Source organism: Zingiber officinale, chromosome 3B (assembly GCF_018446385.1).
Source record: "Zingiber officinale cultivar Zhangliang chromosome 3B, Zo_v1.1, whole genome shotgun sequence".
NCBI lineage: Eukaryota > Viridiplantae > Streptophyta > Magnoliopsida > Zingiberales > Zingiberaceae > Zingiber > Zingiber officinale.
Window position 1 is genome coordinate 4,901,501 of NC_055991.1, and position 17,748 is coordinate 4,919,248.

At 35.0% G+C, this 17,748-nt stretch overlaps 1 protein-coding gene across 1 annotated transcript; it reads right to left on the minus strand.

The window, feature by feature from the left end:
* Nucleotides 1-8,518: 8,518 nt before the first annotated feature.
* Nucleotides 8,519-17,524, minus strand: LOC122055623 (probable E3 ubiquitin-protein ligase XBOS34). The gene is made up of 9 exons (XM_042617145.1): nucleotides 17,261-17,524; nucleotides 17,085-17,199; nucleotides 15,167-15,247; nucleotides 14,963-15,051; nucleotides 14,779-14,870; nucleotides 14,549-14,630; nucleotides 12,883-12,985; nucleotides 9,967-10,052; nucleotides 8,519-9,666 (listed from the first exon to the last, which is right to left on the minus strand). Exons 1-9 carry the CDS (start codon nucleotides 17,360-17,362, stop codon nucleotides 8,884-8,886), a joined length of 1,533 nt encoding a protein of 510 aa, XP_042473079.1. The 5' UTR covers nucleotides 17,363-17,524; the 3' UTR covers nucleotides 8,519-8,883.
* Between the last annotated feature and the right edge of the window lie 224 nt (nucleotides 17,525-17,748).

A 17,748-nucleotide genomic window follows, 5' to 3' on the forward strand; every position in this document is an offset into this window, starting at 1 on the left:
TAACTGAAATGATGATAAGTATGAGTTTGAAAATAAGCTGGAATGAGAATAGAAATATAAATAAAATTCACCTAATTATATGAGTTTGGATGATTACTATAAATATATAAATCATTCTCAAATTATTATTCTCAAATCCATAATTCAAACACTATCTTTTATTATCATTTCATTCTCTCATTCTCTAATCCATCAACGAAACACCATCTAAGTGTATATAAATGTCAACATAATGTGGAGAACATATATATATATATATATATATATATATATATACATAGTAATTCCACTGCGGACCTGCTCGTGCGGATTGATGCGGACCTGCCCTCGTGGCAAGTCCACGGCAATCTTATTTTTTCCAGCAACAGTTTTTATTAATTTTTTTATATGAGTTCTCAACCCTAATTTCCGCAGCGGACTCCTCCTTCGTCGCGACACACCCGCCGTCTCACGTCGCTTCCTCCTTCATCGTCGCTTCCTCCTTCGTCGCGACACACCTGCCGAAGAGGGAGCTAGGGTTTTTCCGCACGAAGAACTCTTCTCTCGCCGCTTCCTCCTTCGTTGCGACGCACCTGCCAAAGAGGGAGCTAGGGTTTTTCCGCACGAAGAACTCTTCTCTCGCCGCTTCCTCCTTCGTCGCGACGCACCTGCCAAAGAGGGAGCTAGGGTTTTTCCGCACGAAGAACTCTTCTCTCGCCGCTTCCTCCTTCGTCGCGACGCACCTGCCGAAGAGGGAGCTAGGGTTTTTCCGCACGAAGAACTCTTCTCTCGCCGCTTCCTCCTTCGTCGCGATGCACCTGCCGAAGAGGAAGATAGGGTTTTTCCGCGCGAAGAACTCTTCTCTCGCCGCTTCCTCCTTCGTCGCGACGCACCCTAAGCAAGACTGGTAATGCGATCCGATCGCTCGATCTTTTGTCCATTACGATCTTTTGGTTTCTTTCCTGCATTCTCATTTCTTCTTTCACTGTTCCTAATTTCTGAAACTACTTAATACATTTTTTATAGACTTGATTAACTTCTGATTAAACCTCATTTTCTTCTTTCACTTTTCCTAATTTCCAGCATTCTCATTTCTTCGTTCACTGCAAAAATTTAATTACCTATGGTATTTAATTTTGAAAACATGGGAATAAAGGTGACAATTGTCTGTATCGGGCACCTTTATTGTAAGTTCATTTTATTAGATCTATCTTATTAACTGTATCTGAGTTGACATTTCAATTGTAATATTTTAGTGCTTTTACATTTGAGGCATGAATAATATATCTCCAATTGGCTAGTGAAGTACAAATATTTATGGTCTTTTGACTTCTAATTTCTTTAGTATATATTCGTTTATATTCTTTTTCCAAATATAGAACTTAGTGATGCAAAGATGTACATCCATAGAGAATGTAGGAGTTGATTGATAGGGTTCTAATGTGTAACACTTGCAACTTGGGAAAAAACAGAGGATGTATTAGGCAAAACACTAATTGGGGTACTAGAATTATTGAGAAATGACTTAAACAACAGTGATTTGTTGTTATTGCTACTGCAATATTCATGTGTGACACATGTGGCCATGGTTGTATTTATATGATCTTAAAAAGTCAAGCAATAATCATATCATGCACTATAATTTCTCTGTTGATAAAATCATTTGGTTACTACATTATTTCTCTGTTGGTGTTTAATCTTTTGATCAAAGTTGATCATAGTCATGTGTACTTGTTTACTTGGCTTCTATGCAAACCCATATTTTGTAACTTCATGTGATGCTTCAAATTTCAAAGTCATTGTTGAATCTGTTGATTGTAGTCCTGAATGAGCTTAAAATTGAGGTGGGTATGAATTGAGGAAATTTAGGTATTTTAATGCAAATTGTGACTACTTTTAATGCAAATTGGTTAACTTTTTCATAAAATTGTGTGATTTCCCCATTGCTTAAGCAAATTGTTATTGTTTAGCTTAATTTTCTCAAATTTTACTTTTTAGGTTGCGCTAGAATGACATCATCAAGTAACATCAGCATCAACCATACCAAATATGAAACTGTGCGATGCAGGGACTGCGGACTAAGAGCATTGGTGCTAGTCTCTAGATCGATCAAGAACCCAGGAAGACTATATTATGGATGTAAGCATCATGGATGGTTAAAGTGGGTGAGGTCTGATACTGGATTAAATGAAGACACTAATGATATATATTTTAGGATGTTGCCAAGAGTTGAGTCAAGGGTGGTAAGTGAACATATTGCTTATCCAGGACATAATATGGGAAATTGGAATATACCGCTTATAGTATGGATATTAGTGATAGTGAACTTAATTCTTTTGGCTATATACTTGTTTTGTTTGTTGGTTGGCCTAGTTAAGTAGTACTAGTGTTGTAATGTGATAAAGAAATGTAATTATGGATAATGTCGACATTTGTCTTTTTTAATTATGGATGGATATTAGTTTTGTGTTATGCTTAACTTGATGAGCTTAAGTTGACTATTTTTCAAGTCTCAACTGTACTATTTTGTAAATGCTTCATGCAAATCTCATGATAATTGTTGAAATTCTCTGGCCAATTCTTCCCTTGTATGTCTGTTGTTTTTTGGACCAACCTCTTGTCCGTGCCAAAATTTACTTTTCTTAAGTTATTCTTTTGTAATTTCTTTATCCGTCATCCAATGTTCTAGAAAGCAGTATATGCACTATATATTTTAAACAAGAGACCACATTCCACATCGCATGTGTGTTATTTTGCCCCTTTAGGAGGTTATTGTCTATGCGTTAGGAGAGCAATCTTCCAGTGGAAAGGGAAAAACTAGTTCAGTTCATTTGCCAATCTAGAACATAATAAGCATTTGTAATGATTTTTCTCCTCTAAAGAAAATTAATTCTTGAGATTGCAAAATATTAAACTTAGTTTTGACATTGTTGCCAACCACTTCAAATAATTCATATATGCCCTTCACACATCACATTATTCACTATGCAACAATTGTCTTACACCTTGAAACCCCTTGGATATTAAAATGTACAACTGATATTGAACTACCCTACCTATTTTTTCTGTGCATCCCTTTCGCAAATACATGCCAATTGCACTCGCCTATTTAGCAGGCAATCTATGGTGCTTATTCACAGAGAGGACTAGAGCAGTTTGCTTAAAGTTTCAAATAGGTAGAAGAATGACATCCAATTATCTCACTGAGCATAGCAGTGTCTTTCTAAATTCCTCAGGAGATAAAAGGATATCACAAAAAATTGTTGGTTGGCAAAAGCTATGGTCGATGTTTTTCGGCCAACCTTGGTTTTGTTGGCAATTTCCCAAGGAATGAAATAGTACATAATATGTAAAGAACAGTGCAACACCAAAACTAAAACCCCAGTTCACTTTCACTAAAAAAAAAATACACCAACCATATTTCTAAAGCCTTGATAAAGGTAGAGGTATGAGCCAACTTGAGTCATACCCACAGATAAATAGCCTTGATTTCTCTCGGAGTACAGCACAAGAAGTTCCATTGGGGTTCAACCCTTCACACAACAATGTGCTACCATAATAAGTATGGATAGTAAACACCACACAACATAAACTGATAAGAGATATACTTCCAAGCAATAACAGGTCCGCAGCAGTAGTCCCTATTGTAGGCATGGATTAAGGTGGTTAAAGAAGCCAAAGCCGGTCACACTCACTGCTCCAAGCCTGGATTTAGCTATCAACTAATCCTTCACTGAGAGACATTATCTTCAGTGGATTAATGCCAGCAACAGAAAAGTTTTCCACCCTAAACAAGGCAACCGCAATCTTCTGAAAGAGAGCCTGAAAAAGTAAGCATTCTAAAACAGTATGCATTAGAAGTATGCATTCTATACCAGATTCTTTAGAAGTATGCATTAAATACAAAAAAAAATGCACTAAACCAATCAAACATATAAATAAAGGAAATAGATGAATACTAACTATAGAAAATTACATCCTAGCGCATGTCACTAGAACCTGTAACAATAAAGATAATTTATTAATCTCATTTTCTCAATAAACAATAAACCACTATAATTTAACTAATTAAAACTTTGTTAATACTCGCTATAGATCCCAAATCAAGTTCATATGTGTCGTCAAGATTGATATGATTATTATCTTCAATTGATCTGATAATTTACACATTATCAAATACAAAATATAATAAAAATAAATTTATTTGCATGAACAAATATAATAAAAATGAAAAAATGAATCGGCACAAACCCTTGTTGCAAATTGGGATAGTTACGCTTATCATGTGATACTCCTCGCTGTCCGTATCCACGACAAAGCATAGAATTTGATGTAGATTTCTCCTTTGATAATTTTAATCTCTTCCCACATCCCTTAGTTCTTACTACAGAAGGATCAATAATACCAAGACTCTCATCAATGGATTTTTTTCTTTGACTTCTATCACTGCATGTTGTACTAATGGACATCTCTTAAATTTTATTGTAGATATAATCGAATTGTTCATCCAAGAAGGTTGTCCTTTCATTACTCAAAGATGCATCATCAACTAACACGAAAGCTTTATAGGATAACCTCGAATGCCTCGACATCAAATACCTTTCTGAATCTGGATCATCAATGACATTTTGCTCCCCTAAAGCATATATTTCTCCAACTTTTGCATTTCGTGTTCATCGTTTAAGTATATACGTATTAGGAAGATGAAACACTTGGTTGATACGAAAAAAAGTTAACATATGTCTGCATGGAATGCCCTCAAACTCAAATTTTGTGCAGCTACACGATATGTAATCTCTTTGTTTGTCATGCGTGAGGACTCTTGATTTTGAGGAAGAAGAACTTTGAGATTTCATCACGTGGTAAACCGCTGAGTCAACTCCTGTAAATGTTTGTTGCACATAATAACTATGACTCTCGGTCATTTCACTTTGGAACTCCAGCCATTTCTTTTTTGTGTACAGCTTAACCATTTGAGTTTCCATTGGCCGGGTTGTATTAACCCTGAGTTGCTTATTCATATCAATATGGTCCGCAACTAACTCATTGTGTGTGTGTCTTTGATGTCTCAATGCTCTATTAAAACGTGTGATAAAATACATTAATGAGTTCTTATTTGAGACATATTTCTTGAAAAATGCATGTGAGCCTTCAGATATTTGGCTACTTGACATTCCTGCAGAAAATACATGACTAAAATATGTTGACACGCATCTGTGTCTCAATTTATATATCAAGGACAACCAATCATTTTTCTCTAAGTTAGCATCCTTGATAGTCTCTTCCCATGACTTCTCAAAATCATCAGGTGTTGTAGAATTTACAATGACGTTCTTTATGCTGTGATAGTGGTTTCGAAAAGTCAAAGGATCTAATTTATCTGGGAATTTATTCAATATGTGTCATAAACAATATCGATGCACCATTTGAGGGAAAACTTGTGCAATTGCTTTTGTCATAGCAGGATCCTGATCAGTGATGATAATATTTGGTGCACCTTTAGGCATAGCTTCTGAGAACCTTGTGAGCAACCAAACAAAAGACTCAGTTTTCTCATCACTAAGAAACCCACAACAAAAAAGAATTGTCTGATGATGATGATTAACCTCTACAAATGGTGCCAAAATCAAGTCATATTTGTTGGTGTTATATGTCATATCAAATACAACTACATAACCAAATACAATGTATGTCCTCCTTGATATATGATCAGCCCAAAAATATCTACTAAATCTGTTATCTGAATCTGTCTCATAATCAAAGAAAAAACTAAATTTTTCTCTTGCTCAGATGTAAAAAACTCTATCAGTGATTCAGCATCAATACCCTTTTGTTCATCTCTTAGATTTTTCTTCAAATTTCTAATATATCTTTCTGTGCAACCAACTCCCTTAGGCCCTCCATACTCTATCTCCAATATTCGCATTTGTTGACAAGTTGATATATTGGTCTCTGAAAACTATTTTGGCAATGTTTTCTTTGCTGTTGAAACATTACGATGTGAGCGTAGCAAATGCACATTTGATGGAGTCAAGAGTGGATGATTATGAGTTTCTATGAAGTTACTGACAACCTAATTAGGTCCGGTCTGTTTCTTTGCAAATGCAATGTTCGACTTACAACCCGTTCTAACTGCGCCACGTGCTCTTTCCCTTGATACATGATCAACTTTTGCATGTTTATTCCACCGCATTAGATCTGTATGACCCTCTTTAAAGCAAACAATTTGTTTCCATGTCACTTCATTTGTTATCTTTTTTTTTCTTGTGTTTATCCTTGAACTAAATCCAGTTTCTCGTACATATTGGTTATAGAACGAATATGCCTCCTCTAGTGATGAGAATTTCATTCCAATTTTTTACTTTCTATCATCCGCAACTTGGGGAATGAATTCTTGATCATCAACTATATTTTCTTTCATTTATGAGAGTCCTCGTATTATATTTGACAATAGATAAGAAGATAAATAAATAAAGTCAACTGGAGATATCTAAAGAAACGAATATCTGTATTTCACTAGCCAATTGGAGATATATTACTCATGCCTCAAATGTAAAAGCACTAAAATATTACAATTGAAATGTCAACTCAGGTACAGTTAATAAGATAGATCTAATAAAATGAACTTACAATAAAGGTGCCAGATACAGACAATTGTCACCTTTATTCCCATGTTTTCAAAATTAGATACCATAGGTAATTAAATTTTTGAAGTGAACGAAGAAATGAGAATGCTGGAAATTAGGAAAAGTGAAAGAAGAAAATGAGGTTTAATCAAAAGTTAATCAAGTCTATACAAAATGTATTAAGTAGTTTCAGAAATTAGGAATAGTGAAAGAAGAAATGAGAATGCAGGAAAGAAACCAAAAGATCGTAATGGACAAAAGATCGAGCGATCGGATTGCGTTACCAGTCTTGCTTAGGGTGCGTCGCGACGAAGGAGGAAGCGGCGAGAGAAGAGTTCTTCGCGCGGAAAAACCCTAGCTTCCTCTTCGGCAGGTGCGTCGCGACGAAGGAGGAAGCCGCGAGAGAAGAGTTCTTCGTGCGGAAAAACCCTAGCTCCCTCACAGGTGCGTCGCGACGAAGGAGGAAGCGGCGAGAGAAGAGTTCTTCGTGCGGAAAAACCCTAGCTCCCTCTTCGGCAGGTGCGTCGTGACAAAGGAGGAAGCGGCGACGAAGGAGGAAGCGGCGAGAGACGGCGGGTGCGTCGCGACGAAGGAGGAGTCCGCTGCAGAAATTAGGGTTGAGAACTCATATAAAAAAATTAATAAAAACTGTTGCTGGAAAAAATAAGATTGGCGCGGACCTGCCACGAGGGCAGGTCCACAGCAATCCGCACGAGCAGGTCCGCAGCGGAACTGCTCTGTATATATATATAGCACGGGTTGGCACAATTAGTATTTATATGGGTGTTTGCTCCACTCCTATACTAGAGAAAAATACCCTCCTATGCTAGTGCCCATGCGACAGGTCATGACTAATTTCAAATTCGGATAAAGTAGGAAGGTTGCATTAGGTTTAAAACTATGACAAATATTCAATATTTTGTAGTGGGATCAATGATACTGGATCGTTTGGGACTAGAATATTATCTTACTTATCTTATAAAAAGGTAGATCCGTTACATTAGCGGCCCCCTAGTGTCGGCCCATGAATATAGAGGAAGGTAAATGCAGGTACACAAGCCATAGACATATGATGAGGTAAATCTTAGATCGTCAATTCCTAAGAATTGACTTTTAATTATTACGTCAGAGAGATGTCATATTTAGGGGCTACCTACTTATCTTATAATCCTCATAATATGAGTACTAAGTATATTTTTTTCTTTTATTTTTTTGTAGAGGTTTAGTCTTTAATACTTAGTTTTGAGTTATAGTATTAAAATTAATTTTTTTAAAAAAAAATCATGGTGTTCGCGCATGATATATATAATTAAATTTAATGGATCAAAAATTGCCTTCGTTAAATTTATTCTAATTAAATAAATAGATTGGGTGTGCTGGGATAGTGGGATTAATTATATAAATTGAGCGACTTGTAGAATCAATCATTTACTTTGAAAGTGGAGACGTAATATAGTTTATGAATCAAATAATACTCTCATTGGTTAATACTAAAGACGACTTATCAGTTAAAAGAAAACTAAACTGTAACATCAGCAGCCCGAGAGACGTTCCTATGGATATGTAGGAATACGAAGAGAGGTAAATAACTTATCAGTTTTAGCTTAAACTAATGATGACTCAAAATAACTTATCTTTTATTTCAATTTTTAACACTTTAAAAATACTTAACGAGAATTTTTTTGTAAAAAGATCTATTTGTTAGCTCAAAATAATTCATTTTATCTGATACTGATTTTTTTCTATGTAGAGCTCGTTCCACCATGATACCGTTATTCTTCCAAAATGATAAAATTTTAACCGAACTGTTTTTTTTTTATTTAAGCCTGATTTAATATATAAAAAAGAGCATATATATGAGGAAAAAAAACACCTTTTGTAAATTCCTAAACCAGGAGGTATATTAACAGGAATTAACTCCAACATATCTTTATTCAAATTATCACAATCCCCTGCCCAATAATCCAGAATTTTTTTACATTAAACTATTTTACAGACAGCATTAGTCCAAATTCTTGCCATAAAATATCATAAATATAAGGTAGTGTTCACAGCCTGCATGCCCCACCTAATCCTATGATATGCACAACATTAGAAAAAGATTCAGTTGACCATTTAGCTGTAGGAGAATCTTGCAACTTGGAAGAATCTTCTATGCCCAAGATTCAATTGACCACTCAGCACTAGAAGAATCTTGCAACTTGGAAGAATCTTCTATGCCCAATATTCAATTGACCACTTAGCACTAGAAGAATCTTGCAACTCAGATTATGATCCTTCAAACAGCGTAGAGCCTTACAACTTGGTCTATTTTGGCACGGCAAACGGGGCATCCCCATTGCTTGCTTTCAATCTCCTTTAAACATGACATGCAACCGGCCATATGCCCACAAGGAATGCATGCCCCTTCCACTGGAGCATCCAAACAGATAACGCAACAGCTAGATGTGCTACTGCTGCCTGCTTTTTCTTCACTCGACTCGGTTTTGGAGGATGCATCAACATCTTCGGATTCAGCATTATCATGAACAATCTGTGCCATTGTCATGCTCATATCTATGGGACTGCTATCAATGGATGGATAGTGGATAGGGCCATCAAGCAATGTGTCCTCAGATATAGGAGGGGCAGAAGGAGCTACGGTGGTGGAAGGATCTTCATGAGATGGTTGAATAACTGCTGGTTCAGGTTTCTGGATAGATGGCAAAGCGCTCGATGGAACCACAGGCACAGCCCCTCCAGTTGCATCTGGTTCGTTTGTGGGCATTCTATTATTCATCTTTGAAGTAGTATCAACAATCTGGGGAGCCCAGCCATTATACGCGGTATTTTCTGAAGAGGTTCCCCAACCATTCGTGTCACTAGTGTGTGGATTAGATTGAACAGGAGGCACGCCCTCTGCCATAGCCGTTTGTATGGAGGCATTTATAGCCATCTCCATTTCTATATATTCTTGTGTGTGTATAGGCGGAGCTTCTGCTTGTGTTGAAACATTAGAGATTGTTTGTTGTGGATGGGGCATTGAAGCACCTATCGGTGTTTCTGGAATACTAGTGGGGACCTATACAATGGAAATGATTTGGAATAAGATAATGCAATTAACAAGAAGCAGAAGAAAGTACATTGATAACGAGAATTCCAGTACTCCAGAAACCTGATTAAAAAACTAATACAGTTAATGATGTACTACTACAAACAGAGTTCCAAATACTAATGCTATGTAATGATAGACAAATTTTGTTAGTGAAGAAAACGGTTTGAACTTGAAGATTTGCTATTATATTTTTTGCTGGGGCATTGTATGTTCAGTTGCATTAAAATCAATGCATAATTAGGAGGGATCTTTGCAAGTGCTGAATACCTGGGAAATTCCCTTGCATGCTCTCAAGAACCACAGCAATTGTTGCTTGTCACCTTCATTTGCAGCAAAAAGCTTATACCGTGTTCCTGGGTGAAAGGAATAGCTAAGCACAGAATCCCATTGTAACTAAGCTGGAAGATACAGACTGTCCTATTGCAACTAAATTGTATTCTGACAAAAGAAGCCAGATTAATGTCCATTATCAAGAATCAGTTCCCATTGAAAGGCCCAAGCATAGCAATATAAACATAAACATTTAAACAAGATTGCCTTAACAAAGAACAGTACCATCACAAAAATAATCTTTAAATATTTTCATTTAAAGAATGGAGAAATAAAAGAGCTGTATTTCTTCAATTTTTTAATGAATATTTAGATGATCAACTTAACTTAGATAATTTAAGTAGATCAAATGAGTATAAAAATTTAAATTTTTATTATAGAATTTAAACTTAAAAAATAGAACAAGTTTTAAATGGAATGCACAATGGAAAAGTCATTGGATCAAATGATATTCTAATAGAGATATGGCAAGGCCTAGAGAAACAAGGTATTAAATGACTTATAAAATTATTTAACATGATATTGAAAACGAAAAAAATATCTTATCAATGGAAGGTAAGTAATTTAGTTCCCTTACATAAGAACAAGAGAGACGTACAAAATTATATAAACTATATGAGTATTAAACTAATGAGTCATACCATGAAACTTTAGGAAAGAGTAATTGAGAAAAGATTAAGGAAGGAGGCATGATGACCGAAAATCAATTTGAATTCATACTTGGAAGATCGATATTAGAAATTATACATCTTCTTAGACAACTAATTAAAAAATATTAGGAGGAAAAAACAAGATCTACACATAATATTCATTGACTTAGAAAAAGCTTATGATATAATACGAAGATAAATTAGGTGAAGAATTTTAGAAAAGAAAGATGTTAGTGTAACATATATTAAACTAATTAATAATATGTATGAGGATGTAAGCGGAGTAATTGAAGTATTTCCAATAAAAATAAGGTTACATCAACGATTAGCTCTAAGTCTCTATCTTTTTACACTAATTATGGACGAACTCATTGCACATATTCAAGACACAGTAGTGCATGTTGTTTGAAAATGATATTCTTTTAATAGATGAAACACGTAAAGGAGTAAACACTAAAAGCGAAAGGTTTTAGGCTTAGTAATTTAGAGACAGAATATATGAAATTTAAGTTTAGCAATATTAGACGTAATGAAATAATTGTTAAGGTATGAGATGATGAGTTGTCTGAAAGCTTTAAATATTTGGAATCATTTTGCAAAATGACAAAGGGATTGAGAGATGCCTTACATAGAATACAAGTAGATAGTTGAAATAAAGGAGAGCATCGGGTATTTTATGTAATCGTAAAGTACCTCTAAAACTTAAAGGAAAGTTCTACAAAACTGCAGTTATATCTACTATGTTATATGTAGCTGAATGTTGGGCAATGACTCAAGCACATGAGCAGAAGATAAGAGTTACAGAGACGAGGATATATTAAGGCAGATGTGTGGACATATGAGGATGAACAAAATAAAAAATGAGAACATTGGAGAAAGTCAGAATTGCATCTACAACAACAACAACAACAACCAAGCCTTTTCTCACTAAGTGGGGTCGGCTGTATGAATCCTTTTACGCCATTGAGCTCTATCTCCTATTATATCATCATCTATATTTAAATAAATTTTATCATGTTTTATTGTTGCTAACCAAGTCTTTTTTGGTCTTCCTCTTCCTCGTTTGATATGCATGTTTATCATAGTTTCACATCGTCTAACTGGAGCATTTATTGATCGTCTACGTACATGTCCGTACCATCTTAAACGTGTCTCTCGGAGTTTTTCCTCAATAGATGCAACTCCGACTTTATCTCTAATGCTCTCATTTCTTATTTTGTCCATCTTCGTATGTCCACACATCCACCTTAACATCTATTGAGAGAAAACTCCGAAAGACACGTTTAAGATAGTACGGACATGTACTTAGACGACAAAAAAATGCTCTAGTTAAGCGATGTGAAATTATGATAAACACAGACATCAAACGAGAAAGAGAAAGGCAAAACAAATCTTGATTAACAACAATAAAACAAGATAAAATTTATTTAAGTATAGATGATGATATAGTAAGGGATAGAGTCCAATAACGCAAAAGGATTCATATAGTCAACCCCACTTAATGGGATAAAGCTTGGTTGTTGTAGTATTTAAACCAGAAGCCTTACCTGTGGAAACAGAGTGCATGCAAGTTTGACAATATATTCAAAGAACACTTTCTAAATTAAGTGCTGCTTATTCAAGAGACAGATAATTAAAAAGCTGTTGAGAAAAGCATTTTGTTGGATACTTTATGTCCTATAATGGTAATACTCCGGACGGTACCTTTCTTTATGAAAACCCAAAAAGGTCAAGAACTGGTCAAATGCAGTGATAATCAGTAAATACTGGTCAACATAAACCATCTGAACTGATTTTTTTTTTTTAAAGAAGTTCAAGTCTATTATGTGTATTTATTTTACCCAAAATAGTTGGAGTGATTAATTATGAACCATAGAATTGGTGCCATTTATTTTCTCCCTGATCAGAATGGTTCCAATCATTGTACCAATCCCAATGAGCTGGCATAATGTGCAGGATGACAAAGGTCAACTGCTTTGAGCTGGGTGGAAGGGGAGAAAAAGTAGGAGCAAGAAGAGGATGAGAAAAAGGACGAGAAGCAGCCCACCTAACCTAAGGAAGAAGAAGTTACAATCTAGACTAGGATTGCCTTTTTTTAACAAATGCTAAAAGTAATACAAATCATGTTTACTTTATGTTTTTTTTTTTAAAGCAACAATTTGTTCACAACATAATAATTCTGAAGAAGATCAGAGAAACATACTTGTAGGTTTATCAACAATCACAATAGCAGGATCTACTTGGTTGAACTTGGGTTCTTCAATCTGCGCTTTCCATAGTAAAACAACAGACCGTGGCCTAGAAGTCTATTTTTCAACAGTGAATAAGAATCAATGATCGAACAAGTCAAATGAGTACTTGCAGACTAATAGTTAAGCTTTGACACGATGAGAGGTAAAAAGGGATCAACTGTACCATAAATAACAAACATAATTCTACCCTCCTATTGATAGGATTTTTTTTTTAAATCATATTCCAATTTTTACACAATTTGGATAATAGGGATCCACAACTATATACAGGAACAAACTATGTTTCCACTGTGGGAGTTACAAAACTGATAATCTGCTTAAGGCCAAATGGAAAATGATTTAGTTTTAACAAAGTCATCTAACAACTGTTCTAAGAACCAGATGATTATGTTCTGGAATTAGTACTCAGACTTAAATTATGAACAGCCTATGTATTGATCAAGTTGCATAACAAAGTCATTCTGCATCAAAGAGCATGCCGTGGTAGAAACTGCAGGATCATTTTCTTCAACATTTCCTCAAAAGACATTATCTGATCCATTTTTAAGAAGCTCATTCATAAATTATCTAGTTACTCCAATTATATGTAGTTCTGTTCTGGTAGAGGTATTTCCATGTTAGAAACTCGAAAGTATTAAATCCTTTCATAGTGGCTTTGAATAATCAATATCAACAATTCTTAGACCCTCACTGACTTACCAAACTCATTATGCAAAAAAGGTATAAAATTAGTCAATACGCAACAAAGATGCACCCTAAGATAGTAAAGATTTTAAAGAGGATGCAACTTAGTCCGTTGAAGTATAGAAAGGCCACTCATTTTATAGAATCAGTCTTCATGGATATAAAAGGAAGCAAGACAACTAATGACAAGAATAGGATACTATAAGGTACATTGACAATAACAAATTCAATATATATGCGTATTGAAATTTATTCTTATGCCAATTAGAATTTTTATTAATAAGTACAGGTAGAAAACTCTGAAAACTTTCAAGTTCTAAGTGCATGTGTCAGGTAATGTAAAAGTCTTCAAATTCAGATGTTTAAGATGTTGAAACATGAAAATGCTTACTCCACATTCCCTATGTAAAAGTTATTCCACCAATAAAAAACAGAAATTAGTATATCTATTCAAGTCAAAGAAGTATTGAATGAATCTTGGTCACAAATCATCATTATGAGTGTTGATTAGATGTTGAAAGCAATATCTTTAGATCATATGAACTAGTATAACAATAAGAAAAAAAACTAACAAAAATAGATATCCTATGTGTCAATAATAGACAAGCATGCTAAACCTCCACTCTGAAAATAGTAGGCAAACGTACAAAAACCTGTATCAACAATAGCCATGGGTTTTTTTATTAGTCATAATTATGACTCACACTTCAACAAATATCTTTCTTAATTCCACAAATAAAGAAACTTATAAAGAACCAACAAAAATTAAATGTGCATGAATATATGGCTTCGATATGTTGTTGACCAGGTTGTTTATAGGTGTGATTTTGTGGAATATTTTGAATAAATATTTCATATATCACTAAATTGAAGTTAGCTATCTAGGTTATTGAAAAACATGAAAACCAAACAAGAACATAATTCTAACTATACCTGCAAATCAGGATAGATGACTAACTCAAACTTCAATGGATTTGTTGGATTGCGAGGGTCACATGGCAAAACCACAGCCCAACTGTTGAATAAATGAAATGATTAGCATTTGCAGAAATCCTGTGAATATCAATGTAAATTGATATACCCTCATTTATACCGATGTCTCATATTGATCAGAAAAAAAAACATATGGGTGTCATAGAAAATGACTAAAATCATATACATACATTTTGCGGATCAATAGCTGTGGAGCAAATGCTTCCAAAAAACCCGGACCATAAGCCTCCCTAAGCCATCCAGAAAAAAGAGAAATTCGGCTCTGAAAATGGCAAATCAGTTGCAAATTACACAGCATAAAACCAAGTACCAAATGAAGAGGAGTTAATTAGTATTTAACAGCAGCAAGAAAACCTCAATGGCCCTGACAACATTTAAATGCCCTCTTTCTCTTGCCAAATCAAGAGCAGTATGACAATCATCATTCAAGACAAAAGGATTTGCTGTGATATTTAAGAAGGGAATTCTCATCACCATGCTAGCATTGACCAAAACAAAAACAAAAACAAAAAAAAGAGAGAAAACGATTTAACATAAAATTTCAGTGATTTAGCTAACCTCCATTGGAAAGGAGGAGCTGAACTGTTTGTTCGCAGCCCTTTTTTGCAGCATGGTGTAAGGCAGTTCCTGCATGGCATCCTATTTTGAAAAAGTAAACGCATTAATATATTCACATTCAGTTTCAGATGTCAGTAATTTAATGAAAATAATATATTAGGAAATATATTAGAAAATACATAAAAGGCCACAGGCATTATTCTTAAACTTCGGACATAGTTCCAAAAAGCACAGTCGCGTAGGTAGAAATAGAAGGGGACTACTTTGCCTAGTGATTAAGTGGTTGTTTCTAGGCAATTGTTTCAAGAAAGGCCCACTTAGATGGTCTAAGCAGCGTCTGGGTGGCCTACTTAAGTGGCCAAGGCAGCCCAAACTGCTAGTTTAGAAAGGTGCACTAGAAAAAGTTTATTTTAAATAATGAGTTGACATATTGTGTTGTTGTTAAGTGATTACCTATTAATTAATACTTGTTTTCTGATGGTTGATTTGTTTATTTATAGTTGAGAAGTTATTTTAATTAATTAAAACACTTTATTTGTGATAATATACACAATATATCTGATGTTGCCTCATTCTACTACTTAAATTATTTAGTCATGTCAAAGATCCTCATATGTATCATAGCCCTTATTGCCATTACATACGTTGAATTCATATTCTCAATATGTTTTGCAATTTTGAACTAAATGCATGAAAGCATCAAGATTAATGTATCTAAAATCATACTAATAAAAAGTTTAATATATATGCCATTTTTTTTCCTGCTCTTCTATATTTTATTTTAATATTATTTTATTGTTGACTACTTAGGCCTCCACCTAGATGTCAACCTACTGCCTAAGCTTTGTGGTGCGTCCACCGCCTATCGCTTAAAAGAGCTTTTCAAAACCTTGCTTTGCAAACAAATGGTCAGTAATAAATACACTAAACATACTTTATAGCATATTAACTTGTACAAAGTAAAACAACACAAAAATATTACATTACAATAATATTCACAGAAAAGTCTCGGAAAATATTAATCATCTTCCTACTCCCAACTTATTACACTAGTATATTTTCAGCTTCAAGCTCCTAATTTTTTTAATTAACAAAAGATATATTGGCAAATGACATCTCTCATAAGTGAAGATTTCACCCATGACTAAAATCTGTATATGAAGAGTATGCCGGACTAAAATCCATACATGAAGAGTATGAGAGAGAACAACTTGTGGGGGATTTAAGTTTGGTTCTCTTGTTTGGACATTTTAAGTGATAAATTGAGATAAGACAATCATCTGCACATGCATCTATGCCTATCCACAACAACACATTTTTCTTCACTCACCCACAAATTCTGAAAAAAAAAGAAAGAGGAAATAAAAAGGTACAACTAATCCTTGATTTCCTCTTCATTTCATTAAAAAGAAGAGAAACAAACTGTGCGGATTATCTTTTCTTTTCTCTTCTAGCTATCCTTTTTTAAATATTAACTATGCTTGTCTGATAATAATTCCAAAATCAACTGTGGTTCTAGCTTAAAGTCCAGGTCAAATAATAAGTTTAAAGAACACAAAATAAGTAGTACGTTAACACATCCGATTCCTTCTGTTTTTGGCCTTCTTATGAGGTGTCCTACACCACATTGGATACACCACACTGGATGTGAGATTATACTCTATTGCAAAAGTAATAGAGATAAATATTATTTTTTAAATGACTTCCTCTGATGAATGCTAATAAGTAATAAGTGCATCCTCACAGACAACCACAACAGTACATTTGTCTTAGAAATTTTAGGCTATTGTCTCTAAGTTTCAACAGCACATTATCCATTAGCATGAACTTAACATTGAGCGTCTAGAAATGGGATTCTCGAAGGATTTCTCAAATCAATACAAGCGACATAGAATTTAGAACCAGAAGAAGGTCTCACCAGGCCTATAAGCGTTGACGCGGGCGCCCAACTCAATCAGAGCATAGGCAACTGGGACGAGATCGTGCCTCGAGCATGCGACGATCAAGGGGGTCTTCCCTTCTTTATCTACCCACTGCACAAGTTCATCCCGAGGTCAGAGATGTTCAGCTGGCTCAACACTTCACAGCGCTTACCTCGAGTCCGGCTCCTTGACCGCGAAGCGCCCTGATCCCCTCGATATTGCCATAGCTGACCTGCTGGTAGAGCAACTCATCCTTGGATTGTGACGCTCCCATGGCTCGCAGGTAAAATCAATCAGATCACAGAACAAAAAACTTCCAACGGAGAGCTTGCAGCCTTCGATCGAAGGCCTCCAACCAAGGCTTCGCTTCGAGGGCCGAAGCCTCGCGGTTCCCCTTCCTCTTCCGCACAAAATAATTGATTCTGTGTCGTTTTATGGGACTAATTGCAAGCCCTTTGTTTTTTCCTTTGTCACGAAGGAAGGAAATCAGGAGAATATTTTAATTTCATAATAATTTGTTTCTATGTCACTGTAAAGGATATTTAATATCCCTAATCTCAAGTATTCCCATTGGAATGGGATAGTACGGAGATGATTTTTTAAAAATAAAAACTATAGAATATTTAATGATATAATTTGAAGTATTTAAAAACATAAGAT